General features: G+C 54.7%; 1 protein-coding gene and 1 pseudogene across 1 annotated transcript in view; both read left to right on the top strand.

Annotated features, from left to right (window-relative positions):
• Nucleotides 1-4,777, top strand: part of LOC129528466 (immunoglobulin superfamily member 3-like) — a 39,546-nt gene extending 34,769 nt beyond the window's left edge. Inside the window, 4 exon segments of the mRNA XM_055368862.2 lie at nucleotides 1,368-1,437; nucleotides 3,368-3,436; nucleotides 3,760-3,933; nucleotides 4,477-4,777. Coding sequence (XP_055224837.1) covers nucleotides 1,368-1,437; nucleotides 3,368-3,436; nucleotides 3,760-3,832 — 212 coding nt within the window. The 3' untranslated portion in view covers nucleotides 3,833-3,933; nucleotides 4,477-4,777.
• Nucleotides 4,484-22,035, top strand: LOC129528166 (glutathione hydrolase 1 proenzyme-like; annotated as a pseudogene).
• Nucleotides 22,036-22,467: the final 432 nt, after the last annotated feature.

The following is a 22,467-nucleotide window of genomic DNA, read 5'->3' as shown; positions in this document are numbered from 1 at the left end:
TCTTCCCAGTCACCCTGATCTTCAGGGGGAGGAATAGCCTGAGAAAGGGCTTGGTCATAGCACCTCCCTCCTAGGGATATTGAGGATCTCACAGTTGTGTGTCTGGTGGGTTCTGTCCAGAGCCCGTTTGAGAGCAGTGGATGACAGGACAGGCCTATGTGACCCAGGCAGGCAGCAATATTGGGTCAGCCTTCATGTCCCCTTCTGTCAGCTTGGGGCAGCCTGGAAGGATGATTGTGGGGTAGGTGTTATGGGCACGAAATAGACCTCAGGTGGAGGCTGCAGGGGCTCTCCGGCACTGTAGACACAGCAGGCCAGGATCAGGGGAGGGAGCCATGACTCAGGGAGACTCTGGCCCATATCCTTGGCAGATGAGGGCCACAGGGGAATGGGCAACACTGTCCAAAGTCCCCTGGGCTGGGTCTGCAGCTGTTCCTGGCTCAGACTTCTTGGTGGGCTGGTCAGAAACATGCAGTAACTTGGGGCAGTTACCAGGTGGCCAAGTCTGCACTGCTGGGCTCTGTGAGCTTGGGCCAGCTCAGGCCCTCTCTGGGCCCTGCCTTTCTGGGCTGTTCAGGTGGTTCCTTGGGCCTGGGGTGCTAATGTTTCTGGATGGGCAGCAGAACCAGTCTGCACTCAGGGCCCCAGGCCATGTTCCCGGAACACACTTTTAGCATTGACAGCAGCGTGTGGTGAGGCCCCTTAGTCTGGGTTCTGGTCTAGTGCCAGGGGCACCACTACTCCACCACCTCCAGAGCCATCTCTGGGACACTGGCTGTGAGTTCAGATGTTCTGAACAGGGACAGGGAGAGCCAGAGGGACCCAGCCTGGGGCTCACTGGAGGGGCTCGTGGGCAGACAGTGCCCTTTGGAGGGAACTGAGTCTGAAAGGAAAGAAACCCTTTCCCCGGCTCATAGCACCTGCCATCCAGGGACCTGCCAGGGCTGCGTGAACTTTAGTCATGTGGTGACAGGCCGAGTCACCGTGCCAAGTCACTGTGTGCCTCCTTGCTGCTGTGACGTCAGCTTCCCTATCCTCCCAGCCAGGCTGGATCTCTGTGAGAGGCCTGCCTGTCCTGCACCCTGTGCGGATGCCTCCCACTGTCCACCAGGGCTGCTGGGCACCCCCTGGCTGGTCTCTTGGACTAGGTAAGCTCATGGGTCCTCTGGCCGCTCCTGCTCTTTCCCTGCCTCTGCTCCTCCTCGGAGGTGGCCACCCCCAGATCCCACTCCCAATTCGGAGGCCCCCTGAGGAGTGCTGCAGGGGGCCGCAGGCGTGGCTCTGAGCCACTCTGGAGAGTGGGGGGGCCCAGCCAGTTCTGTGGCTGGGACTTTCCCAGGCAGACAAGTCTGTCTCTTCCTCCCCAGCGGGTGCAGCCCAGAACTGTCTTCTGAGGAAGAGGTGCTCTCCTGGGCCCCCACTGTCCCCAGGCCTCAGGTAAGCCCATCAGGGTCACAAGGAAGGGTTTCTGGGTTTGAGGCCAACCATGGCAGCTGACCTACTTTCTAGCCTCAGTTTACCCTAGTGTGTGCAGCTCTCACACTGTTTGGGTGAGAACCAGGTCTCTGGGCTTGGACATTCTTTCAGTGAGTTTTGAGGGTGGAGGGATGGGAAATGGAAGCCCAGGACCTCAGCAGGGTGTCTTCCTCTGAGCCGGGGACATCTGCCTATGGGAGGCTGGGCCCACCCTCCCTTGCTGACCTGCCCTGGGAGGAAGGGACAGGGCCCAGCACTGCCTACTCCCCTCCCTGTTCTTCCCAGCAGTCTAAGCCTGGCTGGGTGCCCCCTGCTCCTCCAGGTGCCTACTTGGGCCTTTGGGTAGACAGATTAACAGACAGGGGAGGCTGGGTCATGGTTGGACCACCCCAGGACCCTGACCGGGGGCTCAGCTCATGACCCTGAGCCTGGGAGAGATGAGGCCATGCCCTCCAGGGCACTCAGCATGACCCGGCCCAGTGGACGGGACTGGGTAGCTTCCTTGGTGCAGGGGGCTGTCATGCTAGGACAGGGTCACTCACCAGGCCAGGCCCATGCCCCATGACTTGTGGTGGAAATGTCCTTTTGTTTTTGTTTTTTTGAGACGGAGTTTTCCTCTTGTTGCCCAGGCTGCAGTGCAGTGGTGCAATCTTGCCTCACTGCAACCTCCACCTCCCGGGTTCAAGCAATTCTCCTGCCTCAGCTCCTGAGTAGCTGGGATTACAGGCACCTGCCACCATGCCTGGCTAACTTTTTGTATTTTTAGTGGAGATGGGGGTTTCACCATGTTGTCCAGGCTGGTCTCCAACTCTTCACCTCAGGTGATCCACCTGCCTCTACCTCCCACAGTGCTGGGATTATAGGCGTGAGCCACTGCACCCGGCCATGTGATGGGAATGTTCTGTGTCCATAATAGATGCTGCATATTGCTGGCCCAGCTCCTGAGGCTCTTTGGACCTCCAGGAATCGGTGTCTGTATCAGGAACCCTTGATCCTGACCCGGACTCCCGGCTGGGACCCAGGGTGTTGGAGTGGCAAGAGCGCTGTCAGGCCTGGTGAAGGGTGTGAGCTGTCCAACGGGGCAAGGAGGAGGCAGGGCCTGTTCTGTAGTTGGACAGACAGAGCCCTCTAGCTGCTTTATGGAAGACTGAAGGGCAGGCGATGTTGGAGGGAGGGAGAGCAGGCAGCGGCTGTGAGGGAGTTCAGGTCAGAAACAGGTGGCACCTGGATTCACGCTGTGGTGGTCACGGTGGGGATGAGGGGCTGCTTTGGATTGTGCTGGGGATGTGGGGTGGTGTGCTGCTGCATGACTACTGCCAGGTCTCTCTGCTCTTGGTGTCTGCATCCAGGGCTGGGAGGGGGTCAAATGTATCACACTATCGGCCCCAGGCCCACCAAGCCTGGGGAGGTGGCCACACTTCCACGATGGCATCTGGATGTTCCCTGTGTGTGGGGAGGGCACAGGGACTCCATTCGTAGACCACCTCTTGGACAGTGTGTCTGCCTCTGAGGTCAGACGCTCTGCACTGGGACAGGGTGGAGTGGAGGGAAACCCAGCTTGGGGCTCATTGGAGGGGCTTGCTGGCAGACACCTCCCTTTGTGGGAAACTGACTGTGGGAGAGGGGAACTCCAACCTCTGTCACCACATCCCTCTTCCCTGTTGTCACACCTGTCACCTGCTGCCATATCCATGAGACTTCCCAAGGGTCACTGCTGCCACTCACTGCACAGCCTGGAAGGGAGTCCACAGGGGACATAGAGTGAGCAAGAGACCTGTGCCACTCAGGCCTCCTGGGGGTGTCCCCAGTGCAGCCATGATGATAATTACAGCTACCATTCACCAAGTCCTGCCCACAGTCTAACCTACTCTATTCACAACACTCCCAGCAGCAAGGCAAGTGAGGTGCTGCTGTCATCCAGGCTGGACAGTTCAGTGATTTGCCTGAGGCCCCACAGCAGGTGAGTGGCAAGTCCAGTGTCAGAGCAGGGCAGGCTGGCAGTGCCCCCTGAGCCCCCTTTGCCATGCTTACCACATGCACATCCTGGGCTTCTGCAGGAATGCCCTGTCCCCTACCTGCCCTGCTCCATGCAAAACCCTCTTTGAGCGTGCCTGGGAGACGTGCTGAGAGAATTCATGGAAACAAATGTGTTACTGACAGCCTCTTTGCCTCCAGAGTTCAACTGGAGACAGAGAAGCCAGCTAGAGGCAGAGGGAGGTAACACGGACTCCCCCAGAAAGGTCTGGGCTGTGCGTGCTTCAGGTAACTTCCCTTGACCTTCAGGAGAACGAGAAGGCTGCCTGATCAGAGAGTCTCTGAAGAAGATCCTGTGGCTACAGGCTTCAGCAGAGTGTGAAGGAGACCCCAGTTATTTCCTCAGCTGTTTCCACCAAATCCTCCTGTATTTCGTGGCCAACACCCCAGGCAAGGCTTGGGGTCCCCGTCTGCTGCTGGACGGTAAGTCCTGTCCCCGTGGCAGTGAATCTGTGGGGTGTTCTGATTGTGGGCACTATGGAAGCTAAACCCCATGCTCCAGGTGGGGTGGAGGGTCTTCAGAGGACTCCTGGACAGTGCCAGGCTCTAGGCTGAGGTGGGGGACACAGGAGAAACCAGGCCAGGCCCATCCCTACTGGAGTTTCTCCCTAAGCAGTGGAGGCTCAGCCACTGTGAGGAGGTAGGCAAGGCCCTGCAGAAAGAGGGGTGAGGAAATCTGGGGGCTCCCAGGAAGGGTCGCTGCTGGAGATGGGGTTCTTACCAGGATGGGCTCTGAAGATAAGCAGGGAGGATTTGGGAGGGCAGAGATGAGGCCCAGAGCTTCTGGCAGAGAGCATGGCCTGCGCAAAGGTCTGGGGGCCGGACAGCCTGTACGTATTCTGGGAAGCAGGAAGGAGACACAGGCCTTGTGTTTCTGAGCCCCGACTTTAGACTGTGCCCTGTTGGGGAGGGGCCAGGGAATGTCTGAGGCTGGGCCTGACCCTGCTCCTTACCCCGTGGGAGCAGCAGAGCCATGAAGAAGAAGTTAGTGGTGCTGGGCCTGCTGGCCGTGGTCCTGGTGCTGTTCATTGTCGTCCTCTGTCTCTGGCTGCCCTCAGCCTCCAAGGAACCTGACAACCATGTGTATACCAGGGCTGCCGTGGCTGCGGATGCCAAGCAGTGCTCGGAGATTGGGAGGTGAGTGGGGCAGGGCATGGGACATGGGCCCTGAAAACTGGGCAAGTGGACCAGAGCAATACCTTCACCCCTCTGAGACTCAGTTTCCCCACATGTAAGCTTTGCTTGGACTCTCTCAGTAGCCTTTGGGAAGGGGACGGTGACTCCGAGACCAGGGTGTGGGTCTCCTAGAGCCAAACAGGGCCCCTTTTCTCAGTTCTAAGAGTCTCTGTCTCTTTGGATAAACTCCACTGTTTTGTTGTTTGGTGGCTATTTTTACTTATTTCTTCCTATCTATCTATCTATCTATCTATCTATCTATCTATCTACTTTCTATCTATCTATCTATCTATCTATTTAGAGATGGAGTTTTGCTCTGTTGCCAGGCTGGAGTGCAGTGGTGCAATCTCAGTTAACTGCAACCTCCGCCTCCCAAGTTCAAGTGATTCTCATGCCTAAGCCTCCCAAGTAGCTGGGATTACAGGCGTGTGCCACCACGCTCAACAAATTTGTGTGTGTGTGTGTGTGTGTGTGTGTGTGTGTGTGTGTGTGTGTGTTTCCGAGACAGAATATCACTCTGTTACCCAGGCTGGAGGGCAGTGGTGCAATCTTGGCTTACTGCAGCCTCCCCCTCCCAGGTTCAAGTGATTCTCCTGCCTCAGCCTCCACATTAGCTGGGACTACAGGCATGTGCCACCATGCCCAGCTAATTTTTGTATTTTTAGTAGAGACAGGGTTTTGCTATGTTGGCCAGGCTGGTCTTGAACACCTGACCTTGTGATCCTCCCACCTCTGCCTCTCAAAGTGCTGGGATTACAGGTGTGAGCCCCTGCGCCTGGCCTAATTATGGTGTTTTTAGTAGAGATGGGGTTTCACCATGTTGGTCAGGCTGGTCTCGAACTCCTGACCCAGGTAATCCACCCACCTGGGCCTCCCAAAGTGTTGGGATTACAGGTGTGAGCCACCATGGCCGGCTTATTCTTTTCTGTTTTTTTTTTTTTTTGGATAGGAGACAATTTCTTTCTTTCTTTTTTTTATTTTATTTTATTATTATTATACTTTAAGTTTTAGGGTACATGTGCACAATGTGCAGGTTTGTTACATATGTACACACGTGCCATGTTGGTGTGCTGCACCCACCAACTCGTCATTTAGCTTTAGGTATATCTCCCAATGCCATCCCTCCCCCTCCCCCCAAGGAACGCTGTTGCCCAAACAGGGACATGAAGGGCTTATTCTTTTTTTAAGGTGGAGTCTTACTCTGTCACCCAGGCTGGAGTATAGGGGAGCGATCATAGCCCACTGCAGCCTCAAACTCTTGGGTTTAAGTGATCCTCCCGCCTCAGCTTCCTAAAGTGCTGGGATTACAGGTGTGAGCCATGGTGCCTGGCTTCTACTGTTTTATTCTATTTTAGACTCTATTCTCATGTTATATATAAAGATCAGTTCCCTTCTAAAGACTTAAACAGAAAAAATATTATGTTTTCCATATTTTGAGACAGGGTCTTGTTCTGTCACCCAGGCTGGAGTGCAGTGGCATGATCATAGCTCACTGCAGCCTTGAACTCTTGGGCTTAAGCGATCCTCCCACTTCAGCCCCCTGAGTAGCTAGGACTACAGGCATGCATCACACCTGACTAATTTAAAAAGACTGTTTTGTAGATATGGTCTCACTCTGTTGCCCAGGCTGGTCTTGAACTCCTGGCCTCAAGTGATCCTCCACCTTGGCCTCCCAAAGTGCGGAGATTACAGGTGTAAGCCACCATCTCTAGCAGGGAAAAAAATTGTTATTAATGAAGTATAGCAATTTCCCTTTTTGTCCCAATTATAAAAATCATGTACATTTGTTTGCTTCATAAAGAGGAAACTGTCTGGGCAAGGTGGTCTACACCTGTAATCCCAGCACTTTGGGGGGTTGAGGTGGGCAGACCACCCGAGGTCAGGAGTTCGAGACCAGCCTGGCCAACATGGTGCACTCTGTCCCTACTAAAAATATAAAAAGTTAGCGGGGCATGGTGGTGTGTGCCTGTAATCCCAGCTACTCAGGAGGCTGAGGCAGGAGAATTGCTTGAACCCAGGAGGCAGAGGTTGCAGTGAGCTAAGATCATGCCACTGCACTCCAGCCTGGGCAACTGAGTGAAACTCTGTCTCAGAAAAAAAGAAAAGAAAAGAAAAAGAAGAAACTGTAATCCCAGCACTTTGGGAGGTTGAGGCAATAGGATTGCTTTAGACCATGAGTTCGAGACCAGCCTGGGCAACATAGAAAGACCCTATCTCTACAAAAAAGACAAAAATTGCCCGGTGTGGTGGTTCTTACCTGTAGTCCCAGCTACTCAGGAGACTGAAGTGGGAGGATTGCTTGAGCCCAGGAGGTCAAAGCTGCATTGAGCCAAGACTGTGCCACTGCACTTCATCCTGGGTGACAAAGTGAGACCCTGTCTCATAAAACAAAGGCTGGGCACAGTGGCTCATGCCTGTAATACCAGCACTTTGGGAAGCCAAGGTGGGTGGATTACTTGAGCACAGGAGTTCTTGACCAGCCTGGGCAACATGATGAAACCCCATCTCTACAAAATACACAAACAAACAAAATTGGCTGGGCATGGTGGCATGTGCCCATAGTCCCAGCTGCTTGGGAGGCTGAGATGGGAGGGTCAATTGAGCCCAGGAGACTGAGGCTGCAGTGATCTGAGATCACACCACTGCACTCCAGCCTGAGCAACAAAGAGAGACTTTGTCTCCAAAAAAAAAAAAAAAAAAAGAGGCCAAGGCAGGCGGATCATGAGGTCAAGAGATAGAGATCATCCTGGCCAACATGGTGAAACCCCGTCTCTACTAAAAATACAAAAATTACCTGGGCATGGTGGCATGCACCTGTAGTCCCAGCTACTCAGGAGGCTGAGGCAGGAGAATGGCTTGAACCCGGGAGGCAGAGGTTGCAGTGAGCTGAGATTGTGCCACTGCACTCCAGCCTGGCAATAGAGCAAGACTCCATCTCAAAACAAAAAAGAAAGAAACTAAAAACAAAAACCCCAAAACTCGAATGGACTTCTCTTCCATCCTCCTTTGGGCAGGTGGGCAGCAGGGTGTGTATGCGGGGCCAGGGTGGAAACCTGCAGGTTCTCATGCCTTTAAGTGCCACGTGGCAGGGATGCACTGCGGGACAGTGGCTCTGCAGTGGATGCAGCCATTGCAGCCCTGTTGTGTGTGGGGCTCATGAATGCCCACAGCATGAGCATCGAGGGTGGCCTCTTCCTCACCATCTACAACAGCACCACCCATGAGTGCCTCGGAAGAGGAGAGGGAGAGGGGCAGGGGTTGTGGGTTGGGCCGAGGCACAGCTCGGTGGCCCCCAGGCTCACGTGGCATAAAGGGTTTGGGTGGGTGGGCCTGCCTACCTGCTTCTCCTTCTAGGAAAAGCTGAGGTCGTCAATGCCCGCGAGGTGGCCCCCAGGCTGGCCTTTGCCAGCATGTTCAACAGCTCGGAGCAGTCCCAGAAGGGTAAGCCATGCTGCAGACTTGGGGCATGGGTGCAGAGCTGGCTGAGCCACCGGGAAGGGGCCTTGCCCACAGGAGCCTGCTCCCGTCAGGGTTCAGGGGCAGTTCTAGTACCCCCCATCCCTTCCTGGCCCCATAGCACCCTCCCACAATGAGTGGTCAGGACCATCATCACCACGGTAAAGGGCGGGGAGCTTCTGTTATTTCTGCTAAGGCCTCCGGGGCCACTCTGCGCAGCACATGGAAAGAATAATTATTATGCTAGCAGACCTCATGGACCAGGGCTCACTGGGGCCCACGCTCTGCTCTGCGCTTTTCACCCACGAGCCTCTCACAACCCTCCGTGCTCCTTTGGGCTAGGGGATGCTGTGTGGATTCCCATTTTACAGGGTGGGGATGCTGAGGCTCAGGCAGGTCATGCAAATCAGCTGAGGTCACACAGCTGGGAGGTGTTGAAGCTAAAATTGAACCCAGGCTGTCTATATCCTGCCTTTTCAACAGGCATCCCATTCACTCATTTGTTCATTTGTGGGGATGGCGCTCTAGAATGTGAGGTGGAGTCTCTCTTTTCTAATCTGGTCTTAAGTGGAGAGGAGGCCCCCAAATTCCCCAGGTACCTGAAGGGAAGCCACTGTCCATCCAGGAAGCCACTGTCTGTCCCCAAAGGAGGCACAATAGATTGTGAGATAAAAGTTGGAGGATGGGAGGGTCTCAACAACTCAACGCCTCTAGTCCTAGCACTTTAGGAGGCCAAGTCAGGAGGAGCACATGAGCCCAGGAGACCTGCCTGGACAACATAGCAAGACTCCATCTCTACAAAAAATGGGGAAAAAAATTAGCTAGGTATGGCAGTGTGTGCTTATGGTCCCAGCTACTCAGGAGTCTAAGGTGGGAGGATCACTTGAGCCCAGGAGGTTGAGGCTGCAGTGAGCCATGATTATACCACTACACTCTAGCTTGGGCAACAAAGTGAGACCCTGTCAAAAAAAAAAGGCTGGGCCTTTTTTTCACAGGCTCACGCCTGTAATCCCAGCACTTTGGGAGGCTGAGGCAGATGGATCACCTAGGTCAGGAGTTCAAGACCAGCCTGGCCAACATAGTGAAACCCTTTCTCTATTAAAAGTACAATAAGTCGGGCATAGTGGCACAGGCCTGTAATATCCCAGCTACTCAGGAGGCTAAGGCAGGGGAACCGCTTGAACCCAGGAGGTGGAGATTGCAGTGAGCCGGGATCATGCCACTGCACTACAGCCTGGGCAACAAGAACGAAGCTCCGTCTCAAAAAAAAAAAAAAACAAGTTGGAGGATGGAGGGGCAGGACCCACTCACCATAGCAGGCCTTAGACTTCAGGTGGGGGTCCTGGGTGGTGCCCTTTGGAGTCTTCTGCAACATACTCAATCTTTGATTTTTTTTTCTTTTTTTTTTTTTTGAGACGGAGTCTCACTCTGTCGCCCAGGTTGGAGTGCAGTGGTGCGATCTCGGCTCACTGCAAGCTCTGCCTCCTGAGTTCATGCCATTCTCCTGCCTCAGCCTCCCGAGTAGCTGGGACTACAGGTGCCTGCCACCACACCCGGCTAATTTTTTGTATTTTTTAGTAGAGACGGGTTTTCACTATGTTGCCCAGGCTGGTCCCTCGATCTCCTGACCTCGTGATCCCCCTGCCTCGGCCTCCCAAAGTGCTGGAATTACAGGCATGAGCCACTGTGCCCCGCCAATCTTTCATTTGTTTTTAATACTCATTGAGAAACTCAGCATCTGTAGACATGAAGTTGCTCAGGGTAAGAGAATGCGGGAATCATAGGCTTGGCACCTTGTGGATGCTTAGAATCATTTATTTAACTAGAATGTATTGAGCATTGTCTTAAAGAATCAGCTGTTGTTCCTGAAGCTGGGGTGAAAAACAAAGATGGCAGATGAAATCTGTGACACTCCAGGTGGGAAAAGAAACTAGGCAGGTGCGGGTGTGTTACGGGCTGTAGAAAAACAGACCTGGAGGGCCTCAAAATCTGGGACTCTATGGAGGGTGACCCAGTCAGGGAAGGGGACATCTGAGCAAAGACCCAGAGGCAGAGATGGGGTCAGGGGAGTTATCTCCTGGTCTGCTATCCAGGTGTGATGGCAGGGACAGAGCCCTGTGGGGAGCTGGGGAGGCTGCAGCAAGTGACCCAAGGGAAATGGCCCAGGTTGTGTGGGATCTCTTAGGTTATGGTGAAGCCTCTGCTTCCTGTCTGAGGGAAGTGGGGGCTCGTGGAGTGTGTGAGTGGAAGGGGATGGATCTGGCCTACGGATTGCTGTGTAAGGGGCAGGGAGCATGTGGGGACCTGTCCAGAGGTCACTGCAGTAATTCGTGGAGAGGGTGCTGGGAAGTGGCTGATGCTGGACAGACACACTTGGAAGTGGAGCCTGTGGATTTGAGGATGGGTTGGGTGTGATGCTTGTGTAGGGAGTCCCCGGGGACCCCTGATCTTTTGTCTGTACCTGGAAGGATGGGGTGACCCTAATGGAGACAGGCAGAGTTCTCAGGAAGCAGGTTGAGCAGACACTCAGGAGCTCGGTTTTGGGCACGTTGAAGTTTGAGATGCTTTCTTCGAGCAGGCAGGTAGATACTCAGGTCTGATGATCAGAGGAGCAGTCCAGGCCAGCAGGTCAATTTGGGAGTTAGTGCATAAATGGAGGCTGAAGCTCAGATGTCAAGCAGACCACGAGGAGAGAGAACAAAGACAGAGGGGAGAGTAGGAGCTAGGATGGCAGGCCGGGGAGACTCGGGTGGAGCCAGGTGCTGGGATGCAGGGGCGGCTCTCAGGGAGAGTGATGAGCCCAGTAAAGCTGAGAGGGGCACTGGGTCTGGCAGTGTGGGGGTCACCAGAGAACTTGGCAAGTGTGGCGGCATGAGAGTCTGATTGGCCTGAGGTCAGGAGAAGATTTTTTTCTGATATTGATACATGATATTTTCTATATTTATGGGTACATGTGAGTGCTTGTTACATGCATAGAGTGTATAATGATCAAGGCAGGGTATTTGGAGTCTCCGTCACCTTGAATATTTTTCATTTCTGGGAGTTAGCACCATAGTCCTCTCTTCGTTACTTTGAAATATACAAAATACTGTTGCTAAGCATCATCACCCTGGTCTGCTATCAAAGATTAGAACTTCTCCTGTCTTGGCTGGGCACGGTGGCTCAAGCCTGTCATCCCAGCACCTTGGAAGGCTGAGGTGGGTGGATGACCTGAGGTCAGGAGTTTGAAACCAGCCTGGCCAACATGGCAAAACCCCATCTGTACTAAAAATCCAAAAATTAGCCTGGTGTGCTGGCCTGTGCCTGTAAACCCAGCGACTCGGGAGGCTGAGGCAGGAGAATCGCTTGAACCTGGGAGGCGGAGGTTGTAGTGAGCTGAGATCATGCCACTGCACTGCAGTCTGGGAGACAGAGCAAGACTCCATCTCAAAAACAAACAAAAAAACAAAACAAAACAGAAAAGAACTTTTGTCTAACTACAAGGTGGCAGGAATCATGTGCTGGGTGTCAGACCTTCCGGGATGTATGTGCAGCTTCTAGGAATTGAAACCACCAGCTCTTGGAAACTTGTGCCAGGCTTCAGGGTGGGAGAGGCAGTTCTAGAGCCGCAGCCGCCAAGCCAAGCCAAATAGCCCCAACATCTCTCGCAAGAGCAGGAGAGTACCTGGGGGCAGAGGCCATAGTTGTACCTTTCTGGGCAAAGGGTCAGTGTCTGTAGTGTCCATATGGGCAGTGGGGATCGGGGGGAAGCAGGCCCAGGGGTCTGTTTCCAATGACCTCCTCAAAAGTCAGAACTGGAAGGCAAAACCCCTTATAGACTGGGTGCACCTGTAATCCCAGCATGTTGGGAGGCTGAGGTGGGAGGATTGCTTGAGGCCAGAGTTTGAGACCAGTCTTGGCAACGTAGCAAGACCCCTGTCTCTACAAAAAATATAAATAAAAAATTAGGCTGGGAGTGGTGGCTCACGCCTGTAATCCCAAAACTCTGAGAGGCTGAGGAGGATGGATCACCTGATATTAGGAGTTCAAGACCAGCCTGACCAACCTGGTAAAACCCGTCTCTACTAAAAATGCAAAAATTAGCAAGGCATGGTTGTACATGCCTGTAATCCCAGCTACTTGGGATGCTGAGGCAGGAGAATTACTTGAACTCGGGAGGTGGAGGTTGGAGTGAGCCAAGATTGTGCCATTGCACTCCAGCCTGGGCAACAAGAGTGAAACTCCATCTCAAAAAAAAAAAAAAAAAAGCCACGTGTAGTGGGGTATGTCTGTAGTCTTAGGTACTTCAGAGGCTGAGGTGGGAGGATCGCTTGAGCCTGGGAAGCCAAGGCTGCAGTGAGCCATGATTGCACCACTGCACTCCAGCTGGGACAACAGAGTGAGACCCTGTCTCAAAACAGACAAACAAACAAAAACCCTTATAGTTGGATGGAGAAACTGAGGCTGCGAGAGGGGACAGGATGGAGGTTAAGGCTCAGTCTTGCCTCTCTGGGGCAGTAGAAAAGAGGAAGGGAGCCCTTTCTTGGGGCTGGCTGTGTCTTGAAGGTGGCCTGTGCTTGACCTGGGTCAGGGTGGGATCTGCTCTTGTTTTGGCACATTCTGGTGGAGCCCATGAGTCTTACAGGATAAGCCCTTGTGGTCAGCGAGATGGGAGGGGGTCTGGCCTGGCACAGGATTTTAGACATGCAGGCACCTGCACAGACAGACACCTCATCCTGGGACAGCACAACCCAGCCGCATGCTACTGCTTCCCCTCCTGTGCCCTCCTCAGACATCCCTGGTCCATGTACACTCCTACCTGCTGAGCCCCTCTTAAAAAAAATTAAACATCCCCTCCTAAAAAAAAAATTAAAATTAAAAAATAAATAAAAAAATTAAAAATCCCCTTCTGCTGGGTGTGGTGTTCACGCCTGTAATCTCAGCTACTCAGGAGGCTGAGGTGGGAGGATTGCTTGAATCCAGGAGTTCGAGATCAGGCTGGGCAAGATGGCAAGACCCCAACTCAAAAAAGAAAAAAAAAACCTTTCCTCCTAAGCCTCATTTCCCCATCTGTAAAACGAGTCAGGGACTGTGCCTGGGATGCTGCCTGCGAGAGATCCCGATGTCCCCCACTCAGGGTCACTAACTGTGGCTCTCTCTCCCCAGGAGGGCTGTCGGTGGCGGTGCCTGGGGAGATCCGAGGCTATGAGCTGGCACACCAGCGGCATGGGCGGCTGCCCTGGGCTCGTCTCTTCCAGCCCAGCATCTAGCTGGCCCGCCAGGGCTTCCCCATGGGCAAGGGCTTGGCACTAGCCCTGGAAAACAAGCGGACGGTCATCGAGCAGCAGCCTGTCTTGTGGTATGTCTGTGGGTGTGGCCCCCTGACACAGGCAGGGCAGGCACAGCCCAAGGACCTTGCAGGCTGTAGCAGCAGTGGAGCGGCCCTCTGCCTTCAGGACCCTGCGCTGATAATGGGATGAGGAGATACAGACCCTTCCCACCACGTGTGGGGACACATTCTGAGCGTGGGGTCCCAGTGGCCACTGTGGCTGGCCATGTGTCCTGAGTGGCAAGGGACACTAGGAGGTTCCCGGAAGGGACACTAGGAGGACGAGTGCTGAGTGACGGGGCCACCCACCTGTGACAGGCGCCGCCCCTGCTTTGTGCTGGTCTCCCGTGTGGGCAGGTGTGGGGGGTGATGTAGCTAAGTCCACCCCACCTGCTGCCTCACATGAGCCCCCTCTGCCCCAGTGAGGTGTTCTGCCGGGATAGAAAGGTGCTTCGGGAGGGGGAGAGACTGACCCTGCCGCGGCTGGCTGACACCTACGAGACGCTGGCCATTCAGGGTGCCCAGGCCTTCTACAATGGCAGCCTCACGGCCCAGATTGTGAAGGACATCCAGGCGGCCGGTGAGTGGGTAACCTTAAGGGCCCGGGTGAGGAACTCTGCAGTGGAAACCCTGAGCTGTAGCCCAGAGCCATGGGGTCCTCCTGTCTTGCCTGAGCCTGCAGGAAGTTCCTGGTGGAGGAGGGTCAGTGACTGGCCATGTGGGTCCACAGCTCCTGCTTATATCAAAACCAAGAGAGGCCACACAGTCCAGGAGAGCAAGTCCCTGTTGGGGTAAATGCAGGTGTAGGCAAGAGCCAGGGCTGGGGAAGCACTAGAATACAGCCTGAAGATCCAGGAGGACTTCTTGGAGGAGGTGGTGGCTGGGCTGCAGATTACTTCGTTAGGCAGAGAGAGGAAGGGATTCCTAGCAGAGGAACAGCTGGGCTAAGGCCCAGTAGAGGGGGCTTTGATTCACCAAGAGGGTTACAAGGGATGAGGGTCGCCTTGAGAGAGGCATGGGGAAGGGGATTTGTGGGGCAGGGGCCTGGAGCTTGGCTGTGGCTTTCTTCAGGTAATTTTTGTCACTGTTTCATGGAGGAGGGTGATTAGCTTGTCGACCTTTACCACTGAGGCTGGAAATTGGCATGCCAATACCCTGTCTGTTTGGAGCTGACTCCAGGAGAATTAAGAGCCTCCCTCCCTCCCTCTATCCATTCACGTGAGGAGAAGAGGCTAAGCAGCAGGGACACTGGCAGGAATTCTCCAGTTAGAAAAGGCCCTCTGAGCCAGGTGCGTGGCTCACGTCTGTAATCCCAGCACTTTGGGAGGCCCAGGCGGGTGGATCACCTGAGGTCAGGAGTTCAAGACCAGCCTGGCCAACATGGTGAAACCCTGTCTCTACTAAAAATGCAAAATTAGTCAGGCATGGTGGGTTGTGCCTGTAATCCCAGCTACTTGGGAGGCTGTGGCAGGAGAATCGCTAGAACCTGGGGGGCTGAGGTTGCAGTGAGCCGAGATTGCACCACTGCACTCCACAGAGTGAGACTCCATCTCAAAAAAAAAAAAAAAAGAAAGAAAAGGCCCTCTGAGGCCAAGCTTGGTGTCTCATGCCTGTAATCCCAACACTTTGGGAGGCTGAGGTAGAAGTTGAGGCCAGGAGGTCCAAGACAAGGCTGGGCAACATAGTGAGTCTACAAAAAAAATATTGAGAATCTACATAAATATAGTGGGGGTGGGGGTGGGGAACAAGAAAACAAAAAATTCAAAGCATAGTGAAAAGAAATATAGCAAAACCCGGCCGGGCATGGTGGCTCACGCCTGTAATCCCAGAACTTTGGGAGGCCGAGGCGTGTGGATACAGGGTCAGGAGATCGAGACCATCCTGGCTAACACAGTGAAACCTGTCTCTACTAAAAATACAAAAAAATTAGCCAGGTGTGGTGGTGGGTGCCTGCATTCCCAGCTACTTGGGAGGCTGAGGCAGGAGAATGGCATGAACCTGGGAAGCGGAGCTTGCAGTGAGCCGATATCACGCCACTGCACTCCAGCCTGGGAGATAGAGTGAGACTCCATCTCAAAAAAAAAAAAAAGAAATATAGCAAAACACAACAAAAAAAATTAAAATTTTGCTGGGTGTAGTTGTGCCTTTAGTCTCAGCTACTGGGGATGGTCTGCTGGAGGATCACTTGAGCCCAGGAGTTCAAGGCTGTGATTAAGCCACTGCACTCCAGCCTGGGTGACAGAGCAAGATCCTATCTCTAAAAAAAAAAAAAAAAAAAAACAGAAAACACTCTCTGGCCACAGATGAGAGAAGGCAGACAGGAAGCCACTAAGCCAAGCAGGCAGAGGGCAGGTGGCCCCAGACCGGCTGTCAGGTGGTGAGCAGTGTCAGGGAGACGAGTGCCAGAGCTGGTGAGGTTCCCAAGGAGGTGAGGTTGCCTGTGGCCCCCTCCCAGGGCACAGTCCCACCCCTCCAGTAGTGCACTCTGTCCTCCCTGGTAGGTACAGGCTTTTCCCCACCACCATGGTGCAGCCATGCCTGCCCCCAACCCCACTGGTGCAGCTCCATCCTCCACGCAGTGGTGCAGCCCCATCCCAGTGCCCATTCGAGCTGCTGTCCCATTGCAGGGGGCATTGTGACAGCTGAGGGCCTGAATAACTACTGTGCTGAGCTGATCGAGCACCCGCTGAACATCAGTCTGGGAGACGCAGTGCTGTACATGCCCAGTGCGCCGCTCAGTGGGCCCGTGCTGGCCCTCATCCTCAACATCCTCAAAGCTGAGTGGTTGCACCACAGCTGTGTGGTAGGACCCATGACACTGCCTCTCTCTCCCCACGCCCCACCCCTGCTGCATCTCTGCTCGCCCCCCATGCCACATCTTTCCATCACTGAGATCCCGAGGTGTGTCCCTGCATCACAGCTCACCATGTCCTGAAGGAGGCAGTGCAGAGCGACAGGGCTGAAGCAGGCAATGCTCAAGGGTTGGAGGAGGAACAGGAGTCATCAGGAGGGAGAGAGGTGCAGGAGCTCAGGGCTGCAGGGCCTGGTCCAGAGGGTAACCTGGTCCAGTGGGTGACCCTGCCACTTGGTCACTGAATGGCCAGAGCTGATGCGTGACGTGAGGCCCAGGCTCAGGAGCCCTCACCTTACTTCACTCTCACCACAGCCTTCTGAAGCAGCTGCTGCTATTGGTTATTAAACGCTCCTTGAGGTGGGCAAAGTGGCTCAGGCAGTTGTTAACCCTCTGAGCCCCTCAGAGTCTCTGGGGCTCAGCAACATGCACCTGGCTCTGATCAACCAGGGTACAGCTTCTCCCGGGAGAGCGTGGAGACCCCCGAGCAGAAGGGCCTGACGTACCACCGCATCATAGAGGCTTTCCGGTTTGCCTACGCCAAGAGGACCCTGCTTGGGAACCCCAAGTTTGTGGATGTGACTGAAGTAAGGGGCAGGGGCTGGCCCACTGTGGGTGTGGGGCCTGCTGTAGAGGCATCGGGTGGGCTCCCCAGGGTGGCTACAGCCTCACATATGCTTTCTGAATCCATTCCTGCCACAAACTTTGATTGCGGGCCTACTGTGTGCTTAGATGGACTGGTGGGTGACCCCCAGTCTTGGCTTCTGCCCCACAGAACTGACAGTGTGGGGAATTAGTGGCCACCCTCCTACCTCAGGTCCTTTGCACATGCTGTGGTTCTCGAGTGCTCAGTGCTGAGATGAGGAACACATGGGGGCATTGCAGCCCTCGGGCATGGTGAGATGGATGGGTGAAAGGGAGACGGCCAGGTGAACAGAGACCTCGGCCACCCACTCCCTGTCACTCCAAACTAATGCTTCCCAGATGCCACCCTCAGCCCTGCACCACCTGACCCACTCACTCAGTAGCTGCCCCAGCTCCACGCTGGGTCCCTATAAGACCCTGTCATATCCCTTCCCGCTGAGGATCCTCACATTCCTCCTTACCTACTTGGGTCCTTGGCATTCCTGGGTGGATCTGCAGACCCCCCCACACTGACCAGTGACCTCCCAGGAGGGGCGTCAGCTGCCCGGGTGGTGTCTTCTCTTTCCCCGTGAGCATTCTGCACCTCTGACTCCCGCTGCAGCCAGTGACCTGGTGTCTTGTCTCTCTGAGGGGACAGAGCCACTGCAGCGTCTCCCTCTGCCCTCCCTTTTGGCTAAGGCCAGCTCTTTCATCTACTTGCTGGCTCGGGGTGCTGTTCCTACAATGCTCCTTTCTGCCTCTGACGATTTACTTCTTTATCACGGATTATTCCCGAAAGAAAGGCAGCTGTTGTTGCTCTAGAAATTTCTATCTGCTGCCTCCTTCTGTCCTTTGCTCCTCTTACAGCAAACATGGCTGGGCTATGTCCTCTCTCCCTTCAGGGTATCCTCTCCCCTGCTCTATCCCCATGCCACCAGATCTTCATGTCCAGCCTCAGTTTCCCCATCAGGCCCCACTCAGCAGCATCTCACACAGCTCACCACACTCTCCTCGAGTTTTCATTTTGCAAATTTTTCGCACCTACAAAAATGTAAAAAAATCCCAAAACTGCCCAAGCATCAATGTTCCCTTTTCCTGGAGTCTGCAGTGTGGACGTTTCTGCCAGATTTCCTAACTCTCTCCGTCTCCACCCACATCTATTGGGATTCGTGTTTTTCTGAAGGATTCCACAGTAGGTTACTGATGTCACACCTCAGGGTGTGTCTCAAAAGTGAGACTTGAACATAGCACAGCAGGATGTCGGGGTGACACAACCTGCTGTCCCTTCTCTTTGCCTACAGCAGGCTCCCTTGGCTGTTTGGTTTTTGTTGTGTTTTTGTTTAGACACAGAGTCTCTGTCATCCAGGTTGGAGTGCAGTGGTGTGATCTTGGCTCACTGCAGCCTCAACCTCCAGGGCTCAAGGAATCCTCCCACTTCAGCCCCCTGAGCAGCTGGGACCAGAGGCACGTGCCACCAAACCTGGATAATTTTTGTATTTTTTTTAGAGACAGGGTCTTGCCCAGACTGGTCTCAAACTCCTGGGGTCAAACTATCTTCCCACTTCAGCCTCCCAAATTGCTGGGATTACAGGTGTGTTTTTTTGTTTGTTTGTTTTTGAGACAGAGTCTTGCTCTGTCACGGAGGCTGGAGTGCAGTGGCGCTATCTCAGCTCGCTGCAAGCTCCGCCTCCTGGGTTCACGCCATTCTCCTGCCTCAGCCTCGCGAGTAGCTGGGACTACAGGCGCCTGCCACTGCGCCCAGCTAATTTTTTGTATTTTTAGTAGAGACGGGGTTTCACCATGATTGCGATCTCCTGACCTCGTGATCCGCCTGCCTCGGCCTCCCAAAGTGCTGGGATTACAGGCATGAGCCACCGTGCCTGGCCTGTTTTGTTGATTTTTAAAGCCCAGGGCAGTAGTCTTGGAAAATGTCCCACATCGTGGATTTGCCTTTCTGTTTCCTTGAGGGCAGTTTCAGACAGAACACCTTTCCCTGGGATTGGTCAACTAATCTGTGGGGTGTTGCTGAAACTTTATTTTATTTTATTTTATTTTATTTTATTTTATATTTTATTTTTGAGACGGAGTCTCGCTCTGTCCCCCAGGCTGTCCCCCAGGCTGGAGTGCAGTGGCGAGATCTCGGCTCACTGCAAGCTCCGCCTCCCAGGTTCACGCCATTCTCCTGCCTCAGTCCCCCAAGTAGCTGGGACTACAGGTGCCCTCCACTGCGCCCAGCTAACTTTTTGTATTTTTAGTAGAGACGGGGTTTCACTGTGTTAGCCAGGATGGTCTCGATCTCCTGACGTCATGATCCGCCCTCCCATAGTGCTGGGATTTCAGGCCTCGGCCTCCCAAAGTGCTGGGATTACAGGCATGAGCCACCGCGCCTGATGTTGAAACTCTCTTGAGGCATTTTCTTCGGCCTTTGGGTCCATCCTCTCTGTCTCCTCCTTGACCTCCTCATCTCCTCCTCGCCACTGCCTTGGGGACCTTGGCCAGGCTCATGGCATCCAGCAGCCACTCAATGTCAATACTTCCATGTTCATCTCTCAGCCTGCCCTTGCCTGTGAACCCATGCTTATTTATTTATTTTTTTTATACTTGCACCCATGCTCTTCAGGTCTGATGAAGTGTCCAATATCAAGCTTCTGACCATCCCCAAACCTGCCCCTTCTGCAGGGTTTATCTCGCTAGTCGGCACCATCCTTGATTCTTCTCTTTCTCCCACCCAGGCCATCATCTCTTGCCTGGTTGATACCCACAGCCTCCCCTTTGGGATTTATCCTTATCCCTGTCATAGCTGCCAGAGGGACCCTGTGAAAACACTCCCCAGCCTGCTCATTCCTCTGCCCTAAGCCTGCATGGCACAGAGCAAAAGCCAGTTTTTATGGGACCTAGGAGGTCCTGTGGGTTGGGCCCCAGCCTGCATCTTCATCCTCTTCTCCCCACCCCACTCCATTCACTCTCTGCCTATCGCTCACCAGCCTATACCACCTGCCTCAGGGCCTTTGCACTGACCATTTAGGCTGCATTCCAGGCTCTTTTCACACGTTGCCTCCTCTGAGAAGCCCTCCCTGACCACTCTGCCCATACCTCATGCCTCTTGATTCCCCTTACCTGGCTTGTGGTTTCAGCACTTTCCCTGTGTGTCTTTGTTTTTCTTGGCATGAGGGCAGGACGTAAGTGTCTGTTCCCTGTTGATTCCCCAGTGCCAGGCATGCAGTGCAAACTCTAGAAATATTTTTTGCATGAAGGAATGAGTGATTGAATGCGGCAAGGGTCTGGAAGCTCAGGACCAGGCAGACAGACATTCAGAGTTACTGAAACGCAACAAAGACAGGGAGTCAGACTGGTCGTGCAAGGTCCTGGGCCTGCCCTTGGGTCCTGGGGAGCCACGGAAGGTTGTGGGTGCTAGAAGGTTTTGGTCAGAGTCACAGTCAGGGGCCTTCTGAGACCTGTGCCCCCTCCTCACCCTCCCTCCCCACCTCATCAGGCCAGCTCTGGGGTCTCGGCAGGTGGTCCGCAACATGACCTCTGAGTTCTTCGCTGCCCAGCTCCGGGCCCAGATCTCTGACAACACCACTCACCTAATCTCCTACTACAAGCCCGAGTTCTACACGCCGGATGACAGGGGCACTGCTCACCTGTCTGTCATCACAGAGGACGGCAGTGCTGTGTCCGCCACCAGCACCATCAACCTCTAGTAGGGGTTGCTGGGATGCCTGGGTGGGAAAGTGCCAGAGGCGGGTGGCCCAGGGACCGCCCACTTATCCAGTAAGGTGGCTCCGTCACCTCTTTTCCTGGTGGGAAACTGAGGCCCAATCTTGGTAGCTTATCCTGGGCCTCTCAGTGAGTATGTTTCAGCCTCAGTGGGTGGATAGGGACCAGGCTGGGCCAGGCAAGGTCGGGCGCTGTCTGACCCGGCTGGGTGGTAGCTTTGGCTCCAAGGTCTGCTCCCTGGTCAGCGGGATCCTGTTCAATAATGAATGGACGACTTCAGCTCTCCCAGCATCACCAATGAGTTTGGGGTACCCCCCTCACCTGCCAATTTCATCCAGCCAGGTATGGGGTGGAAGTCCGGGGGTGGGGGACTGGGGTGGAGAGGGGCGGGTGTCCTGGGCAGGCAGCTGACGGGCATCCCTGTCTTCTCCCATCAGCCGCAGGGAAGCAGCCGCTCTCATCCATGTTCCCAACGATCATGGTGGGCCAGGACGGCCAGGTCCGGATGGTGGTGGGAGCTGCTGGGGGCACGCAGATCACCACAGCCACTGCACTGGTATGCGTCACCCCTTTTCTCCCTGGCCCTTCCCACTCCGCACAGCCCCCAAGCCATGCTGATCACACTCCCAATGCCCCAGACCATCATCTACAACCTCTGGTTCAGCTATGACGTGAAGCGGGCCGTGGAGGAGCCCCAGCTGCACAACCAGCTTCTGCCCAACATCACGACAGTGGAGAGAAACATTGACCAGGTGGGCCAGGGGTTGGAGAAACTGAGTCACGGTGTGGGGCCCCAGAGCATCCTGGGCTGGAGGCCTGGATCATCACAGAGTGGACAATGGTTGGTGTCCTCTCTCTAGTGTCTGGGCCATCTGGAGCCCCTGTGCCATGAGGGCCAAATCCCCTGCTCCAATGAGACCCAGAATGCCCCAACCTGCTCTTCCTGATGACCTGGCCTGAAATGGCACCACCTGGGCTGAGGCCTGTGACCACACAGGCGTGGTTCAGGTGGCATCTGGAGCCCTGCTCAGGCTTCCCCTCTCCTCCCACCCCCAGGCAGTGACTGCAGCCCTGGAGACCCGGCACCATCACACCCAGATCGCGTCCACCTTCATCGCTGTGGTGCAAGCCATCGTCCGCACGGCTGGTGGCTGGGCAGCTGCCTCGGACTCCAGGAAAGGCAGGGAACCTGCTGGCTACTGGTTGCTCCAGGCAGACAAGGCTGACAAGCAACCCAGGGACAAGATACTCACGAGGATAAGGAAGAGGACTTTGGGGGACGGGCTTCCCCTGTGAGCAGCAGAGCAGCATAATAAATGAGGCCACTGTGCCAGGCTCCAGGTGGCCTCCCTGGCCTGTCTCCCCACTCTCTGGGCCTCAGTGTATTGTGTGTGAAATGGAGCCATCTGGCTGGGGAGGAACAGAGGGGTGGGATTCGGAGATCTTCACAATGCGGGCACTGGAACTAGCCTCAGCATCTTCAGCATGGGGAGAGTGGGGCTCATGGCTGGGGGCCAGGGGAAGGTTCACACCAAGCCCTGCCCCTTTCCACCCTGATCCCTCGGACTTTGGGGCCAGGCCCTCCCTTACTGGGGCTGGGCAGTGACACTACCTAGGAGCAGCCACCAGGGGGTGTCACGACCCTGGCGCTTTCTTAGGCAGAGGGTGGCCAGCTGATGCTGGGAACCCGGGCGCCTTCTCAGACCCGTAGGCCTCCAGCTCAACCTGCCGATGACACTGGCGGTGAAGCTGAGGTCCGAGGAATGGGGACTGGGCAACAGGCTGGAGGAAAACATCTCGGTCAGAGCCACGCCCCTGGGGG

Source organism: Gorilla gorilla, chromosome 17 (genome assembly GCF_029281585.2).
Source record: "Gorilla gorilla gorilla isolate KB3781 chromosome 17, NHGRI_mGorGor1-v2.1_pri, whole genome shotgun sequence".
Taxonomy (NCBI): Eukaryota; Metazoa; Chordata; class Mammalia; order Primates; family Hominidae; genus Gorilla; species Gorilla gorilla.
This window is presented reverse-complemented; position numbering and strand designations above follow the sequence as displayed.